Source organism: Carica papaya, chromosome 8, assembly GCF_054855325.1.
Source record: "Carica papaya isolate Zhongbai chromosome 8, ASM5485532v1, whole genome shotgun sequence".
NCBI classification, from domain to species: domain Eukaryota; kingdom Viridiplantae; phylum Streptophyta; class Magnoliopsida; order Brassicales; family Caricaceae; genus Carica; species Carica papaya.
Window position 1 is genome coordinate 28,128,015 of NC_142316.1, and position 18,542 is coordinate 28,146,556.

Consider the following 18,542-nt stretch of genomic DNA (forward strand, 5'->3'; position numbering starts at 1 on the left):
CCTTTAGTGCAAGCTTAAAGTTAATACTAAGAGCACAACAAAATACCTTAAATTTAGCTCTACAAAGTGCTTTTGTGATGATGACTAGTTTTTTAGTTCATATCTTCCATCGGTCAATATCTTGAGTTAACACATTTTCACTTATAAAATGGTAGTAAAGCTCTATGTCCTTTGTGCGTGCATGAAAAACATGATCTTTTACAAGCTTAATAACTCTTTTATTATCACAATAAATAGAAACTAAATAGTTGAAATCAAAAACTAGTTCTTGAGTAAGCCTTTAAGCTAAAGACACTTGAGCGACTATAGTGACTACCACGTACTTAGCTTCACATATTGAAAGAACCATAGTTGTGTGCTTCTTATTGTATCATGAGATTACTACTGAACCTGTATTAAAAAATGTATCCCGTTATAGAATGACTATTATTCACATCACCAACCTAATATGCGTTAACAAAATCACTCAAAAGGAATGAGACATGTTGTTTGTACATCAAGTTAAAATCTTGAGTGCTTTTGACGTAACAAAGACTCCTCTTTGCAGCACTAGAATATCCCTCACATGGATTGTTCATAAATTGATATATGACTCCCAATAAAATATGCGATATCTAGTCTTATAATAGTTAAATAGAATAAGGTACCAACAAACTATTAAAAAAATATTGCATCTTCTAGTAATTTTTCTTATTTTTGGGTTAACTTCACTTTAAGATCCACAGGAGTAGTCATAGCTTTTGACTCCCTCATACGAAAACAATCTAATAAACTTACTGTATACCTTTTCTGATAAATAAAATAACCATTTAAATTTTCAACTTTCAATCGAAGAAGAAAAAATAGCTTCAACCAAGCCTTTCATTTCAAAATATATGGGTAAGTCAACTTGAAGATAATTTATTTTACTACTATTGTCACCAATAATGATCATATCGTCCAAATAAAGAAGCAACATTGTACACATTATAGAAATCTTCTTAATAAATAAGCTCGAATATGCATGAGAAGACTTAAAACCATAAAAATCAAGATATTGAACAATCTTATCAAACCAAATACGAGGGGTTTGCTTTAGACCATATAATGCATTCTTGAGTAGGCACACATGACCTGAAAATTCATTGGAGATAAACCCTTGTGGTTGTTCCATAAAGATATCACAATCTAACTCCCCATAAAGAAATACACTTTCCATGTCTAGTTGCCACAATTTCTAGTCATGACATGCCACCAAAGAAATGAGTGTTCGAATCGCCATGATTTTAGCAACTGAGCTAAAAGTATCTTCATAATATAAGCCATATTGTTAAGAAAAACTACAAACAAACATATGAGATTTGTATCTGTTAATACCGTCGTAAGACTTTTTTTTTCAACTTGTAAGCCCATTTATAGGTAACTAATTCAACATCTTTTGGCTTCATAACCAGCTCTCATACACAATTCTTATTTAATATTGATATTTTTTTCCTTCATTGCTTCTTCCTGTTGAAGGAAACCTGTAGCTTCTATATAAGATTTTGGCTTTTTTTCACAAAAATCTGCCGTAACAAAATAAGACAAAACAAAGCTGATCAATTGCACTTCATAGTTGGCTAAATATTTAGGTTGTCTTTTTTACCTAGAGAACTTCTGAATCATAGCCTCAGTAGTCTCTCTTTGTCAAGTCTTGTCCCTTCAAGTAGAAATATTATTTCTCCTTTCACTTGATGCCACATCAATAAAAAAAGGTATAAGATCAATTATGTTGATGTCAACATTTGCATTAACATAATATCGCGAGAAATAAAAATCTTTTTTATTTGTGGATCCATGCATCTCCATCATTTTATGCGAAAATCATAGCCAATAAAAAATGCATTTTTTTTGCATTTGGATCAAGTTTACTTCATTCACAATGTGAGCACGAACGACTAGGACTATTCAAGAAACCAATCAAGCCTAGGTGATCACAACTTAGACCCTTCAAGCTTAACAGGTCACAGTTTGGTTCCTTTAAGTGAGATAAAAGATCTGATTCAAGCAAAAAAAAGTCCATGTGGAGATAAGTTTATGATGAGTCCACTTTAAGGTGCACTTAGGTTTTGTGGATGGAGTATCACTAAATCATGGGCTAATAAATTCAAGGAAAACTTTTAAATTTATGTTAAAGGATGGATTCGTGAAGAAGAAAGGTTTGGGCCAAAGACGGAAGCCCATAAAAGGAGGATAACAAGCTCGTTCAGCCAAGGGCATGATAATACATGTATCATAATCTAAATGGAATAGGAAACCATAGAAGAGGGGAAAGAAAATCCTCGCACCTATGAGGAATCTTTCCAACCCAAGGGGATTGCCTTTTCAAAGGAAATTTTCCTCTTCTTTGACCCGTATCTCCTTAAAATCACAAGGATACCATCATTTAAGGAAAAAAATCAGCCACCACTCTAAGATCTTCTCCTAAACTGATTGTGGTCTCAAAAAAAAAAAAGGAAACTAAATCTCATGGCTTGATGGGAGCCTAAATCTCATAAAATTAGGAAGATATGGGCAGTAATTAATCCTTTCCCAAATCGAACATAATATTCCTTAATTCTTCCCTCAATCATCTCTGCAATTAATGAAGATGTTCACCATTTAAAAGGTTTCCTCCAAGGGATGACATATTTGCACTATTATGGTTACAATCTTCGTAATTTCAATTTTATTCCTATTCTAATTTTTGATTTAATTTTTTATGTAATTTATTACAATTAATTTAAGATATTTATTTTCTTGTATTTCACATGGTTTATAACTATAAATAGGTCTTCCGTTCATAGTTGTAGTCATCAAGTTCAAAGTAATAGAATATAAAGTTCATTTAGCTTTAAATAAGTGATGTGTTCTTCAACCCTCTAGCTCAGCGAGGAATTGAGTCAACTTATAGAGATAATCTTATGACGTTTTTCTAATTATATTAGTTTTTATCACATATTAATAGCATGTTAAGTAAGGAGGGTTTACTTAAAGATTAAGTCTTTGATACTAATTGAAGTTGTGTGAGTTTTGAATTGCATTGTTGATTTCGAGTCCTACATTAGTTTATTTTTTTATGTATGAACATAATAAACTGAACCAAAATCTTGAAAGTAACTCACATTGTGTTTGGGATGAGTAAGTTTCAAAAAGTGAATATTTTATGCCTAGACAAAGAGGTAAACAATTTATGACATGACTTGTAGTTTAAACAGTTCTTGTCCATAACTCTCTTGGAAGGTTCTTTACACGTAACCATGAAAAACTCATGGTCATAAGGTGTGTTAACTTACGTTCAGCAACCTTGTTCTATTGTGGGGATTGTAGACATGTCAACTGGAGCTGAATTTGATGTTTGTTGCAATATTCAATGAGTGGATCAAACACATTCTCCAACATTATCTAATCATAGGCACTTTATTGACAAATCAAATTCTTTCCTCACTTGCTATTTGAAAAAAATAAAATCTAAAAAAAATTTCTCTTATTTTTTAAAGAGTATACCTAACAAAATCGAGAAAAGTTATTTATGAAAACCAACATATAATAAAAACCAGTGTAACTAGGTGGTCTTGTTGGTCTCATAAGATCTAATTGAACCAATTGTAGTGTAATATAAGCTCTAGTTGTTGAACTTAAAAAAGAAAAGAGGTGAGATTTTCCATATTAGCAGCCAACACAAACAATATCATGTCAAATATCCTTGAAGATGGAAACTCCATCAAGAAGCTTTGTAATAGATATTTTTTGTAGTAATTAATAACCAACATGTCCTAGCTGAGCATGCCAAAGTATTGCATTTGCATTCTTGCATGTTTTTTCAACATAAACATCACTGGCAGACAACACATACATTGATTCTTTTCTATTAGTAGTTAATAAAATATCAACTGCAATGTCTTTGATATTTGAAAGAATTTATATATCATTTAGGCTAAAAAGGACATACCTCTTAGAATTAACTAATTGAGAAATTGAGATAAGATTTTTCTTTAAGCTTTGGACATGATAAACATATTTAAGTGAAACAACTCCATCATTTGAAATATTAGTCTTGACATTGTAATCTCCTTCTTTTAGTACAAGATAGAAAGAATTATTAGCTATCACAATAACTCTTTTTCCATAATACAGCTGAACATCAAAGAGTAAAGAATCATTGCATGTTGCATGATGAGAGCAACCAAAATCAACAATCCAGTCCTTGTTATAGTATATAGAAGTATAAAGTGTTAAATTTTATCAAACATCTGTGCTTAATGTGGACTTTGATATGCGTATCAAGCTATCAATTTAATGTGCTCGTTTAAAAGTGATCAAATATAGTTAAATAATATTGAGTTTTAACGCATCGGATTTAAGTTTGAGTTTGTAATGTGCAGATACCATTTTTTTAATATTCTCATTTTATGATGGGCGAAATAAGAATTGTAAATATTTGTCGATATACAAGGTGGTTATGGTCTCCGAATCACAACATTGTCATTTTATTTTTCTGAAATTTCATCACAAAAAAAAACACTAGTTTCAAAGAGCTGTGTTGATTCGAAAGAACCTAATCTCAAACGCAAACAATTTTTCTGTGATGGATCCATGTAAGTTTTTGCTTATATTTCTAATTATAGTACGAGAATGTATGTTTAATTTTTATAAATATACGGATTTGAAAAGAATTTTTATTCCGATAATTGGTATTAGAGCGTTTTTCTTATTGATGTTTGAGAAAGTTTTTTTTTTTCTTTTATTTTGTAATTTTGGATTTTGGATTCAAAATTTTGGATTTTAAATTTTATTTTTGTTTGCTTGAATTCATATATACTTATGCATAAATATATACAAAAAAGATATATATGTATATATGTATATATATATATGTATGTATATTATATAAGGATTAGAAATATATATATGGATATTAGAGATATATATATATACAGAAGATTAAAAGAATATATATATATGCAGAAGTTATATATGTATATATTTATATACGTATATTAAGGATATATATATATATATAAAGCAGAAAAGAAAAAAGGAAAAGCAGAGGCCGACCGCCACTGCATGAAGAAGAAAGTCTGGCGGTTACGCAACCGGTTGGTAACCGAAACAGCTGTCGAATTTCATGCATAACGACTGAAAATTTCCAGCTGTTACTGTAGCAAATTAAGAAGCAGCCGTTACAGGCAGCATGAGGAAGAAGATAAAAAAAAAAAAAACTTTTTTTAAGAGTATTTTTGGTCATTTTGTGGTTAATTTTCTTCCTGATTCAGTATAAATTTGGTTTTAATTTTGAATTTTAATATTGGTATGAACATATACATATTGAAATAAATTAATTTGCACATGTCACCAAAGTAACATCTCTTGTGTATAATTTATTTATTTCATAATGTAAATAATTGTATGTGTGTAATTTATGTATATGTTAATCGGCCCAAAAGAATGTTAATATTTAATATTATCACATTCTATTTTTGTTGTAATAAATACGTGACAGTTATATAGTATAATATGTGAACTTTAAATCGGCCTAATGAAAGGTTTATTATTTGATGTATTTCTACTGTCTGTATTTAATTATTGTTATATGACACTACTTACAAGTTAATATTATGTTCAAACGGTATCTTAAAATGAGAATATACCTTTATTTAAAATTTATTATTAAATTTTATAATTTACAGTTTTATGTGAGTTTTAATTAATTAATTTTTTTTGTATGTTTTCTGTTCAGCTTCATTTTCTATTGAAAGTATCATCGCGAGTGTTAATTCCATCCCAATGTTGAACGACACAAACTTCAAACAATGAAAGAATAGTGTTTGACTTTTGCTTGGAGTTATGGATCTGGATTAGGCTTTACGGGTTGATCCGATCTGATTACTCCTAACAGTACCCCTGAAGAAAATAAGGAGTTTGAAAGATGGGATCGGTCAAACCGTATGAGTATGTTGGTTATGGAGCAGGATATTCCAGATATTTTTTAGGGCATTATGTCGGATGAGATTACAACAGCTAGAGATTTCATTCATTCTCTAGAACAACGTTTCACCAGAAGTGATAAAGCCGAGACATGTACATTTATGTCGACTCTTGTTTTCATGAGGTATAAGGGAAATGGAAACATCAGAGAGCACATAATGGAGATGTCACATGTGCACGCAAAACTCAAGGCACTAAGAGTGGAATTATTAGAAGAAGTATTTGTGTTCTTTATTTTGATTTCTCTTCCATCACAGTTTAATCATTTTAAGGTGACATACAACTGTCAGAAAGAATTTTGGAATTTGAATGAACTCATTTCATATTATGTTCAAGAGGAGGAAAGACCCAAGTTTGAGAGGATAGAAAGTGCTCATTTCACAGCGATCTCAAATGACAAGAATAATAAGAAAAAGAAAGTAAGTAAATATGTTGCGATTCCAGTATAACAGAATAAGTAATAAAAGGTTCAGACTAAAAATGTTTGTTTCTTCTGTAAAGCTCTAGGACATCAAAAGAAGCAATACGCTAACTATCATACGTGGCACACAAAGAAATGTATGCTTCTTAATTTTGTTTGTTTTGAGATTAATTTAATTTCTTTACTTACACACACTTGCTGAATAGATTCTGGTACCACAACTCACATTTGTGTGTTTATACAGGGTTGCCTCTATTACTACAAGCCAAGTGATGGTGCTAGATTCATTTATATGAGCGATAGCAAACCAGTTGATGTGGAAGCAATTTATAAATTTAGATTGTTGTTAAGGACTAAATTTTATTTGGATTTAGAAAAAACTTTTATTGTACCATTATTTAGACAGAATGTGATTTCTGTTTCTGTATTGGATAAATTTTGTTATTCATGTTCATTTAAAAATGAAAAATTTAATCTTTTTCTTAATTTAAATCTGGTTGGTTTTAGTTCTTTATCAGCTCATGATAATCTTTATTTGCTTGATACAATTGCTTCTTATAATGAACAATTGCATGTTGGTACAAAAGGTATAAAGAAAAAATTAACCAAGGAGAATTCCGTTTTATTATGGCACAAGAGATTATGTTACATCTCCCAAAGGAGAATTGAAAGACTTGTGTCAGAAAAAATTATAGATCCCCTTGATTTTATAAATTTTGATAGATGTGTCCATTGTATAAATGAAAAACAGACAAACATTAACATATTATGTGCTAATAGGGTTATAGACGTATTAGAACTCATTCATACGGATATTTGTGAACTGTTCCCTATGGTTTCTTGGAATGATCAACAATATTTTATAACGTTCATAAATGATTATTCAAGATATGACTACCTATATCTCATTCATGAGAAGTTCAAGTCCCTGGATGTGTTCAAGAGTTTTAACGCAGAAGTTGAGAATTAACTCAACAAAAGGATTAAGGCTATTAGATCTGATCGTGGTGGTGAATATTATAGTAAATTTGACGGATCAGGTGAACAGTGTCCAAGACCGTTTGTTTAATTCCTAGAGAAATATATTATTGTTCCACAGTACACCATATCAGGTTTTTCTAGCATGAATGATGTTATTGAAAGATAAAACAGAACATTTAAGGATATAGTGAGAAGTATAAGTAGTCATTATACCTTACCTAAATCATTATGGGGAGAAATATTTAAGACCACAACATATTTACTCAATAAAGTTTCAACTAAAGCAACTACAAAGACTCATTATGAGCTTTGGATGGGTAAGAAGCCTAGTTTGAAATATTTATACATTTGAGGATGTCCAGCTGAGAGTAGGCCTTATAGGCTATAAGAAAAAAAACTAGACTCCAGGACTGTTAGTTGCTATTTTGTTGGATATTTTTAGTGATCTAGGGATTATAAGTTTTATTATCCCACTACTAAGATAATTTTTGAGACGGATAATGCCCAGTTCTTTGAGGATGTTGAGTTTGCGGCGGGGGGGGGGGGGGGGGGGGGGAGGGGGGAAGAGTTCAAGATATTGTTTTTGAAGAGAAAAGAATCGATATTTCTATTTCTTCAGTTACCCTTGATGATGATCAGGATCAGATTATTATACTTAGCATTGTTTAAGAAGCAACTCTAAATCAAGACAATGTCATAGTATTTCCGATTCCTGTTTGAAGCATAAACTCTACACCCTCAAAAACTTATGCCATTAAAGAGATCCACTAGAGAGAGAAGTGCAATTCCAGATTATTATATTGTATATCTTTAAGAATATGAGTTTAACATCGACACGGTAGAAGATGATCTTATCGATTTCCATCAAGCAATAGAAAGTTCTAACTCTAAAAAATGGATTGATACCATGAATGAAGAGATAAAGTCTATGAAGGACAGTGAGGTTTGGGATCTTGTCCCATTACTTAAGGATGCGAAACCTATTAGTTGCAAATAAATATTTAAGACTAAGAGAGATTCGAAAGGTAATATGGAGAGGTACAAGACTCGTCTTATTGCTAAAGGCTTTACACAAAAAGAAGACATCGATTATAAAGAGACTTTCTCTCCAGTTTCGTCGAAAAACTCTTTTAGGACTATAATGGCTTTAATGGCACATTTTGATTTTGAGTTACATCAAATGAATATTAAGATAATGTTTCTCAATGGTGACATTGATCAAATGATTTATATGGTGCAACCAGAAAACTTTTTACGAAGATATGCACAACAAATTGTTTGCAAACTAAATAAATCCATTTATGAACTTAAGTAGACTTTCCGTTAATGGTATCACAAATTTCATCAAGTTATCATCTCGTTTAGTTTTGAAATGAATTTAGTAGAAGATTGTGTATACTACAAGTTTAGTGGGAGTAAATATATTTTTTTAGTTTTATATATCGATAACATACTGCTTGCTAGTAATGATATAAAGTTATTGCACGAAATCAAGAGATTTATAACAAAAAAATTTGAGACGAAAGATCTTGGAGACGCCTCTTTTATGTTAAGGATCTAGATATATTAGGACCATTCTCAGAGTATTCTTGGATTATCACAAAAGAGTTACATTGAAAAAGTTCTTAAAATATTTGGCATGCAAAATTGTAAACCGGGTAACTCCTCTATGTCTAAAGGAGACAAATTTACTTTAGTTCAATACCCCAATAATGATTTAGAGACTACAGAGATACAAAAGACTCCTTATGCTTCTACTTTAGGGAGTCTTATGTATGCACAAATTTGTACGCATTCAGATATTGCGTACATTGTTGTGATATTAAGTAGATATTTAAGCAATTCAGGTATAGATTATTAGAAAGTAGTCAAACGTGTCATGTAGTATCTATAGAGAATAAAAGGTTATATGCTCACATACAGAAGGTCAAATCAGTTGAAGGTCAAATCAGTTGAAGATCATTGGTTATTTTTATTCTGATTTCGCTGGATGTCAAGACAGCAAAAAATCTACATCAGGCTATATTTACTTACTTGTTGGGGGAGCTATTTCCTGGAAGAATGTTAAACAAACACTTGTAGCATCTTCTATTATGGCAGCAGAGTTTGTACCTTGTTATGAGGCCTTCAATCATGAAATATGGCTGCAAAAGTTTTTCACCAAGCTGCGTATTGTTGATGACATAGAAAAACCATTGAAGTTATTTTATGATAATAAATCTGTATTTATGTATTCCAACAATAATATGAGCTCGGCGAAGTCAAAACATATAGACATCAAGTTTTTCATTGTTAAAGAAAGAGGTTAGAGTAAGCAAATATCGATAGAGCACATTGGAATAAACTCCATGATTGTAGATCTGTTCAATAAGGGATTACCACCTAAGGTCTTTCATGAACACACTACTTATATGGGTGTTGTACCCCTAGATGATGTGTAGTTTCAGTGGGAGTCTTATACCATAGTTACATTAATTTTGTAAGATATATAATAAATTTTGTACTTTGGTTTTGTTTATATATATATATATATATAGTTTCATTCTAGTTCTATATTTTAGTTTTATTTATATATATTATCTCTAAATTTTCTTACAATTGATTTCACTAAGGTTAAGACAGGACCAGTTGGAAATAGACATGCTTAAATCATATAACATGCAATTTCTATGCTGTGCATTCATGTTTGATCCATGTCGTTCAATTATATTGATATACGTGACTATTGATGAATTTAGCTACATTAACTGTAGCGAAGACCACTCTGATCCTATGTCTTTATGATCAATAGATGAGATTATTTGGTGATGCATTCAAGTATTGATAGTACAGTTCTGAGTACTCATACAGTTATTTAACACATATTTAAGGTGTCACATAAAGCCTAAGTGGGAGATTATTTAATTTTTTCTGACGTGTGGATTTAATGTGGACCTCGGTATGCGTATCAGACTATTAATTTAATGAGCTCCTTCAAAAGTAATTAAATATGGTTAAACAATATTGAACCTTAATGTATCGGGTTTAAGTATGAGATTGTAATGTGCAGATAACATTTTTGTAATATTCTCATTTTATGATTTGCGAAATAGAAATTGCAAATGTTTGTCGATATAAAAAATAGTTATGGTCTTCAAATCACAAGGTTGTTATTTTATTTTTCTAAAATTCCATCACCATAAAAAAACTAGTTTCAAGGCACTGTGTTGATTCGGAAGAACCTACCACCAAACGCAAACAATTCTTCTGCGTTGGATCCAACTACGGTTCCATTTATATATTTTCATTAATTCAGTACGATAATATATGTTTAATTTTTACAGATCTACGGATTGAAAAAGAATTTTTATTCCAACATAAACATCTGCATCAATGTTTGGCTTAATTTGTTGATTAATCACTTTAATCGATAAGCAATGCTCTCATTGTGGTTGTTCATATCGACCACTTTCATATGCAACATTTGCTTCTGCTTTTGAAAGATTGACACGATAATTTCGTTTGATATAGCTAGGTTTTCCACATCAATGACATATCACAGTCACATGACAATTGCACTTTAAGTGCCCCTGCTTTTTGCACCTATAATAACCTTTTGAATTTCCTTCAGACTACTAATATGTTTTAAATTACTTATTATTACCTTTAGATTGAGTGAAGAAGTTATATCTTTATTTTGTCTTTTGTATAAAAAAATATCCTCCACTTGAGAGAGAGATTGTTTGTTGTTACTAGTCATTTGTTTTACCAAAGCTTCTTTATTTGAGAGTAGATTCCCTAAATCAACAATAGAAGGTTGAGTTACCCACGCTTGTATTGAAGAAATAAAGAGCATGAATTATTTCTGTAGTTTACAAATAAAATAATGACACAAACAATCATCATTAATTGCCTCTTTTATGTCTAGCTCTAATATTTCAACATACAAGGTTTTAAGTTTCGAAAAATATTTTGAAATTGAAAAATTATCTTTGGTCATCCCAACAAGTTCATTCTTCAAGTATTGCAGCCTCATTTTGTTTATTTAGATGAACAACCTCTTAAGTGACTTCGACACTTGCTTCAACAACTTCAAATCAAGAACATGTTCGATGTACTCTCTATCGATTAATGTTTGCAAAGCAACCAAAGCTTTGCCACACTTTATCTTCCATTTCTTATAAAATTCAACATTTTGTGGCGTATCATCTGGAATTATAACTTCACCACCAGAGATAAGATCTCACATATTCTGCCATTGTAGATAAGCTTCCATGTATAATTTTCAATAACTATAATTGTTACCAACTAGCTTTTCTATAAAAAATTTGGTAGATATTTTTTTTACTATTCATATTTATTGAGTAATAAAATTTAAAATACTTGATAAACAATCAGACTCTGATACCATAAAACAAAATTCGAATATTAAAGTATATTAAAAAGAACAAATAAAATCAAACCAAAAAGTTTATTATTTAATGAATAACTTAAAACATTTACATTTAAAAGTTTGAAAAATATTAAATACTCAAAAGTTATTAAAAAATCTCAACTAGTTGTACTCCTCAATGAAATGTGAAAATATAAGAGAAACAAATTCTTTACTTTGTTAACAGATTTTCAAGAAGTGTGATATGTAAGTAATTGGATTAAAATTCCAGGTAAATGTGGTTTTAACAAGGAGACACGGACACTTGTTAGTCTTTATCTCTCTATATATTCTATCTTAAATTTCAATAAATGCAGATTTCCAACAATTTACTCCTAATTATCTGCTGCCTATATATAATGTAGTAAACCTGAGCTTGTATTCCATCATTATTCACCTTCTCATCCAGTAATATTCCTTCTCCGTCTAATTGCCTATCATGGAGTCACAGTTCTCGCTTTCCATCATCACCGTCCTCCTCTTATCTTCGTTGGCTTTGGCGGCAGCCAGTAGGCCGAGAAAGAGCGGCGCAGCTCCATGCGATTTCCCCGCAATTTTTAACTTCGGCGATTCTAACTCCGACACCGGCGGTTTGTCTGCCGCATTCGGCCAGGCCGGTCCACCTAGCGGTGAGACCTTCTTCGGACATCCCGCCGGACGATACTCCGATGGCCGTCTCGTCATCGACTTCATCGGTAAGTACGTATGGTCATCTTACATATCATTCTTCTCGTTGATCTCATTGTTAATTAAAATCATAGCGCATTTCTTTTTTCGATTTGCAGCATCATTAGCGGTCATTAATTATATATTTGTATAGGTTTAGATAATCTGAAAAAAGAGAGAGAAGATTTGGAGAGGAAAATCTAGAAGTGTGGTGTAGAGACATCAGACACGGAGTGGGAATGGCTGAAAAAATCATGTGCAGTGGTTTTGTCTGTTAGTTATTTGGATTTGAATAAAAGCCACCGACGATTGAGTATCCAGACAACAATCGACTGTTTCGTATGCCATTGGGTCCACTTTGCGGATTTCAACGTTAAGCCTAAAAACACGTGCAGACAGGACGAACTTCTCTGTTTAAATTATTGAGATTCAATCCAGAAAAAGAAATTGGAGTATTGGAACATATCCAAATTAATTTCTAGTTTAAGGCTATTTATTAGTATAATAAATCAAATAATTTTGATTAGTTAATATTGGATTTGATTCATAAATTGCGGATATCAAAACGATTTGGTGGATTATGAATGCTGATAATTACGAGGCGTTTTTTATTTTTTTTGCCAAATTATTTGATTATGGATATATAAATGTATGCAGCACAAGGTCTGGGATTGCCGTATTTAAGTGCATTCCTTGACTCTGTTGGGAGCAACTTCAGTCATGGAGCTAACTTTGCCACCGCAGGATCGACAATCAGACCTCAAAACACTACTCTTCGTCAGGGTGGTTTCAGTCCAATTTCCCTTGATGTTCAATTCACTCAGTTCTCCGATTTTCATCGAAGATCCCAATTCGTTCGCTCCCAATCAGGTCTCTAATATATTCCAAAATCAATACCCTAATTAATTATTAGTCCACATTTAACTAACTTTGTTACATATACATAGGTGGTGTCTATGAAAAATTATTGCCGAAGGATGAATACTTTTCACGCGCATTGTACACATTTGATATTGGTCAGAACGATCTTACCGCGGGATACTTCTCCAACATGACAACCGACCAAGTACGAGAATTTATACCGGAAGTGATCGATCAATTTAAGAAGATAGTGAAATATATAAATGATCAAGGAGGGAGATATTTTTGGATACATAATACAGGACCAGTAGGGTGTTTAGCATATGTGATGGATCGTTTACCAATATTGGCACCACAAGTTGACAAAGCTGGATGTGCTTCACCTTTCAACCAAGTGGCTCAGGAATTCAATCGTCAATTGAAAATGGCTGTGACCCAATTAAGAAGAGATTTACCAATGGCTGCAATCACATACGTTGATGTCTACTCAGTCAAGTACTCGTTAATTAGCCAAGCAAGAAAACATGGTATATATAGTTTAACTACTAAATACATGGAATATATGTATATATATTAAAATGATGATGATGATGATGCAGGATTTGAAGAGTCATTGAGAGCTTGCTGTGGTCATGGTGGGAAGTACAATTACAACAGGAACGTGGGGTGTGGAGGGAAGAAGATGGTGAAAGGGAAAGAGGTATTGATAGCAGGATCGTGTAAGGATCCGTCAAAATATATAAACTGGGATGGAGTACATTACACGGAAGCTGGGAATAAATGGGTGTATGATCACATTGTCGATGGCTCCTTTTCTGATCCTCCTCTAGCTTTACACATGGCATGCCATAGGAATTAGTTACCAACTCATGTAACCTTTTCTAAATTATTTTTAATTTTATTACTGGATGCTTTTTTCAAAACTTCCTTCGATTGCTTTACATATGGTGATAAATCTTTATTTATTTATAGAAAAAAAAAAAAAAAGGACAAATAACTATAATAATAGAAAGACGATGAACCCACAAAGCAAAATAATCAACATACATAATAATTTTTCTATGAATACTTGAGATTCGAACATTTCAATCAGAAAAAAAATAAAGATTTGACTTGTCTTTTTAAAAATTATAAGTAAATAAGTATTTAATGTTTTCTACTTAAGTAGATACTACAAGGAAAATGAATTAATTTTTTAACTAATTCGTTAATTACTTTATCTCAAAATAATTTAAAATATTCATAGAAAGACTAATCTCAAAGTTGTTCATGAACTAAATCATCAATTTTTTCATTAATCTTTCAACGGAAGCATCACCTAAATAATCATAAACAAAATCATTGGTGCTAAGTTTGAGATAATAATCTTTAATAAATATGATGATAAGTGATTTGTTAAAATCAAATGTAACTCGTAATCCATTTTGGTTTCAAATCATGTTTTTTTTATAAAAAAAAAAAAAGTTAGAAGTTTTTTAAAAATTCACAATAAAATGTAATCAAATTGTTAACCAAAAATATTTTTTAAATAAAAAAATATTATATATATAAATATCATACTACAGGTTATGTGTATATCATATGTTATATATATATATATATATACAAATTACATACTCTATGGTTGGGTTGAATTATAAATGTTTAAAATATCAATTGAACATTTAATTTAACCCAATTTTTATATCTATTTTTTTCTGCACTAATCACATCCCTGCAAAACTGCCACTATTTACTCTCCCTGTCTATACCTTGTCGACACAATTCACCAACATGACATTAATTTTCTTTTTATTTTTATTTTTACTGCAAACACCACAAAAGAGGAAGAAGAGCATGTCTTCGTAACCTAATTACAGAAACAAATTAACTAAATCTGATGTTCGGATAGAGAAGAAGTTCAGGAAAAAGGAAAGAAGATGATAACTTAGATTGAGAAAATTGAGGAGGAAGGGAAACAAATCGATACATTATATATTAATTTTAAAATTAAATACTAGCAAAAGAAATTAAAATTTATAACATGATCCAAGATTAGTACAGAAACAAAAGCACTGTGGTTAGATTCAATCGCTTTCTCTCTACACTCCAACCCCCCCCTCTTTCTGAAAAAGAGTTTAATTCAGATATGGAATCTCTGTGCTTGAAACATACAGCGTTGTGTGGGGTGCTACTTTCCTTGACATTGTTTACAGCTCCAGCAAACTGTTTAGAGTCTTGCCAATTTCCAGCCATCTTCAACTTCGGTGACTCAAATTCCGATACCGGCGGTCTCTCCGCCGCATTTGGACAAGCACCTCCACCAAACGGCAACACATTTTTCCATGCCCCTGCCGGAAGATATTCCGACGGCCGTCTCGTCATCGATTTCATAGGTACTTCCTTCTGTCATTCTGAGAAAATTTAATCAGGTTTTCAAAAATCATGAGATTGATATTTGATTTCCCAGCTGAAAGCCTAGGATTACCACATTTGAGTGCATATCTGGATTCCTTGGGCTCGAACTTCAGCCATGGAGCCAATTTTGCGACTGCTGGATCAACCGTCAGACCTCCAAACTCTACAATCTCGCAAAGTGGGGCAAGTCCTATTTCATTAGATGTCCAATTCGTTCAATTCTCGGACTTCCACAGAAGGAGTCCATCATTGCTCAAACAGGGTAGCCGTTAATTGATCTCGCAATATCAGTTTATTTATGTTTAGAAATTTGAATTGTTCAATCCACTGCAGGAGGAATTTTTGCCGCATTGTTGCCTAAGGAGGAGTTTTTCTCTCGTGCCATCTACACATTTGACATTGGCCAGAACGATCTCACCGCCGGCTACAAACTCAACATGACCACTGATCAAGTGAAAGCATACGTTCCTGATGTCCTTTCCCAGCTATCCAACGTCATTAGGGTAACCATAAATCTCCCCATTTCTTATATGAAGTCTTATAATCTGTAATTTCTTTTCTTCAAGAATTTATAACCTCTTTGATATTATTTAACTGTAAGTAAAAAAGAGAGTACAAATCAACGTGGCTCAACATTTTACGATTGCATATCTAATTGTTCTAGATTCTAATTGTACTATAGTTTTTAAAGGTGTATTATAATTAAGAGTCCGTTTGGCATAACTTTTGACTGAGATTTTTGCGTTTCAAAAGTTATTTTGAAGTAACAAAACTTCTATTTTTTAAAGTAACTATATTTTTTAAATTATTTTTATTAAATACCAAATAATTTTTGCCTAAAAATACTTTTAATCAACTATTTAGACAGCAAGGTACAGTACTGTAAAACCCAGTTAGTTCTATTATGTCATTAGATTAGTTTCGCTTATGGTGAAGATGTTTGTGATATGCAGTCTGCATATGCACAAGGAGGAAGAACATTTTGGATACACAACACAGGTCCAGTGGGCTGCTTACCATATGTTTTGGACCGATTTCCTGTGACAGCATCCCAAGTGGATAAATACGGATGTGCCACTCCATACAATGAGGTTGCTCAATATTTCAATACTAAATTGAAGGAGACTGTGATTCAACTGGGAAAAGATCTTCCCCTGGCTGCACTCACTTATGTTGATACTTACTCCGTGAAGCGCAACCTTATCACCCAAGCAAAGAAACTTGGTAATATCTGAATTTATTCTCATCACTTATACCTTCATTTGTTCCAAGCATACCCTTCTCTATTTATGTTAAATAGAAAAGATGGAATGTAAATGTTGAACATGATTGAAGTGTTTTTGAAATTTGTGAAATGCAGGGTTTCAGGACCCTCTTGTAGCTTGTTGTGGGCATGGTGGGAAGTACAACTACAACAAGAATTACAAGTGCGGAGTTAAAGTTAAGGTGGATGGTAAAGAAAGAGTGGTGTCAAAATCGTGCAAAGATCCATCAGTTAGGATTAATTGGGACGGAATCCATTTCAGTGAGGCGGCTAATAAGTGGATATTTCAACAAATTGCCAATGGCTCCTTTTCTACTCCACAAATTCCTCTGAAAATGGCCTGCAGAAGACAACATAACTCGCTCACCTGAATTTTATGTCCCTTGTGTAAGTTTTCCCAGAAGGCATGTGACTTTTAGTTTGATTTGTTTATTTTGTTGTTCAAAGCAAATAAAATATAGTGGTTGCCGCCAGTTGTAACCCGCTTCTTCTTTTCAAGTAGGTGTAGAAGGCGAGCATTGCGCCAAAAGGGTTGGCAAGGAGGATGCATTGTGTATTTTTCATTATTAGACTTGTTTGCCAGAGAACAAGTTGATACTGTTTGCCAAATAACGCATTGTTTATTTTTCATTTATAAGGGTTTGTTTTAAAACATAAAATATAATAATTAAAAAATAAAAATAAAACAACCCTTATGCTTTAAAACAAATCCTTATAGACTACATAAATGATTTCAACTTTCTTATAATCAGCTTAGTCAAACCCCTATAACTCCTTTTTCTTTCCTTTGTCTTGCTCTACTTATTTGTAAGGTTTTAACTTCGATAAACTGTCTTGAAGATGAAATGTTCTATTTTCCTCATGAATTTTCTAGGGGTGTAATTTTCAAAAGGTGAATATTTTACAACATCTGCAGTGCAGCATTGATTTCTATGCTTTCGTCTCTGTTCAGCAATGTATGCTCATGATGATCGAACTCCAGTTGTTGACAGAGGGCGAAATGTACTAAAACTCTTTAGTCCAAGGAAAGGAATGAAATGATAAGACCAGAGAAGTGTGCTGAGGAAAAATGAAACTCTCGATCTTGACTGAACTTCCTGCAGAGATAATCAACCCGGTTAGCAATAGGAATCTGGTCTAATTCACTAAACACTTCTTGATGGCACATTTTGAGACCCACCAGTTTGGCATTGAAAAAATTTCTCTATTATGGACCACTCTTTCACTTTGAATTTTTTCTCCATTTTACTAACTTCTAAAAGGAACTTTTCAAAAGCAATCAGAACCTTTTTCACTGTTTTATTGGAATTTCATCATGTCATTCTTGTTTGGTGTTTTGTGTGTTATTGAAACTTTTATTATGCTACACCCAATTGATATCCATCTTCATTACCTTAAAGCTTTTCTACTTTCTTTTCCTATTCATCCTTTATTTATTTACTGTTTTACTTGTTTTAAGCGAAATACTCATTGTGTTCAATTTCTTTTTTGTCTTTACTTCTTTTAAGTCATTAACATAATTTTTATGCATAAATTTGAACTGTAATTCTTATGGT

The 18,542-nt window shown here is 32.1% G+C and overlaps 2 protein-coding genes across 6 annotated transcripts; both read left to right on the forward strand.

Moving 5' to 3' along the window:
- Positions 1-12,001: 12,001 nt before the first annotated feature.
- LOC110817053 (alpha-L-fucosidase 3-like) lies at positions 12,002-14,248 on the forward strand. Its single transcript, XM_022045449.2, has 4 exons — positions 12,002-12,493; positions 13,122-13,334; positions 13,412-13,852; positions 13,925-14,248. The coding sequence occupies exons 1-4, from the start codon at positions 12,238-12,240 to the stop codon at positions 14,182-14,184; spliced, it is 1,170 nt and encodes a 389-aa protein (XP_021901141.1). The 5' UTR covers positions 12,002-12,237; the 3' UTR covers positions 14,185-14,248.
- An 894-nt stretch (positions 14,249-15,142) lies between these two features.
- Positions 15,143-17,734, forward strand: LOC110817141 (GDSL esterase/lipase At3g26430-like). Of its 5 annotated transcripts, none has more exons than XM_022045560.2 (6): positions 15,143-15,700; positions 15,775-15,984; positions 16,056-16,225; positions 16,676-16,946; positions 17,083-17,373; positions 17,495-17,734. In XM_022045560.2, exons 1-5 carry the CDS (start codon positions 15,454-15,456, stop codon positions 17,355-17,357), a joined length of 1,173 nt encoding a protein of 390 aa, XP_021901252.1. In that variant the 5' UTR covers positions 15,143-15,453; the 3' UTR covers positions 17,358-17,373; positions 17,495-17,734. The 5 variants fall into 5 exon arrangements, with proteins under 5 accessions (XP_021901252.1, XP_021901251.1, XP_021901250.1 ...); XM_022045559.2 differs by having other exon boundaries at positions 15,144-15,700; positions 17,083-17,390; positions 17,489-17,734; XM_022045558.2 differs by having other exon boundaries at positions 15,144-15,700; positions 17,486-17,734.
- The last annotated feature ends 808 nt before the right edge of the window (positions 17,735-18,542 follow it).

What these genes read in the sequence shown, in the direction of transcription:
- LOC110817053 (XM_022045449.2), top strand. Translation starts at nt 12,238, where the DNA reads ATGGAGTCACAGTTCTCGCTTTCCATCATCACCGTCCTCCTCTTATCT. An exon ending in TCTCGTCATCGACTTCATCG is followed by an intron (nt 12,494 to 13,121) that starts GTAAGTACGTAT and finishes AAATGTATGCAG; the next exon opens with CACAAGGTCTGGGATTGCCG. An exon ending in TAGCCAAGCAAGAAAACATG is followed by an intron (nt 13,853 to 13,924) that starts GTATATATAGTT and finishes ATGATGATGCAG; the next exon opens with GATTTGAAGAGTCATTGAGA.
- LOC110817141 (XM_022045560.2), top strand. Translation starts at nt 15,454, where the DNA reads ATGGAATCTCTGTGCTTGAAACATACAGCGTTGTGTGGGGTGCTACTT. An exon ending in TCTCGTCATCGATTTCATAG is followed by an intron (nt 15,701 to 15,774) that starts GTACTTCCTTCT and finishes TTGATTTCCCAG; the next exon opens with CTGAAAGCCTAGGATTACCA. An exon ending in CACCCAAGCAAAGAAACTTG is followed by an intron (nt 16,947 to 17,082) that starts GTAATATCTGAA and finishes TGTGAAATGCAG; the next exon opens with GGTTTCAGGACCCTCTTGTA.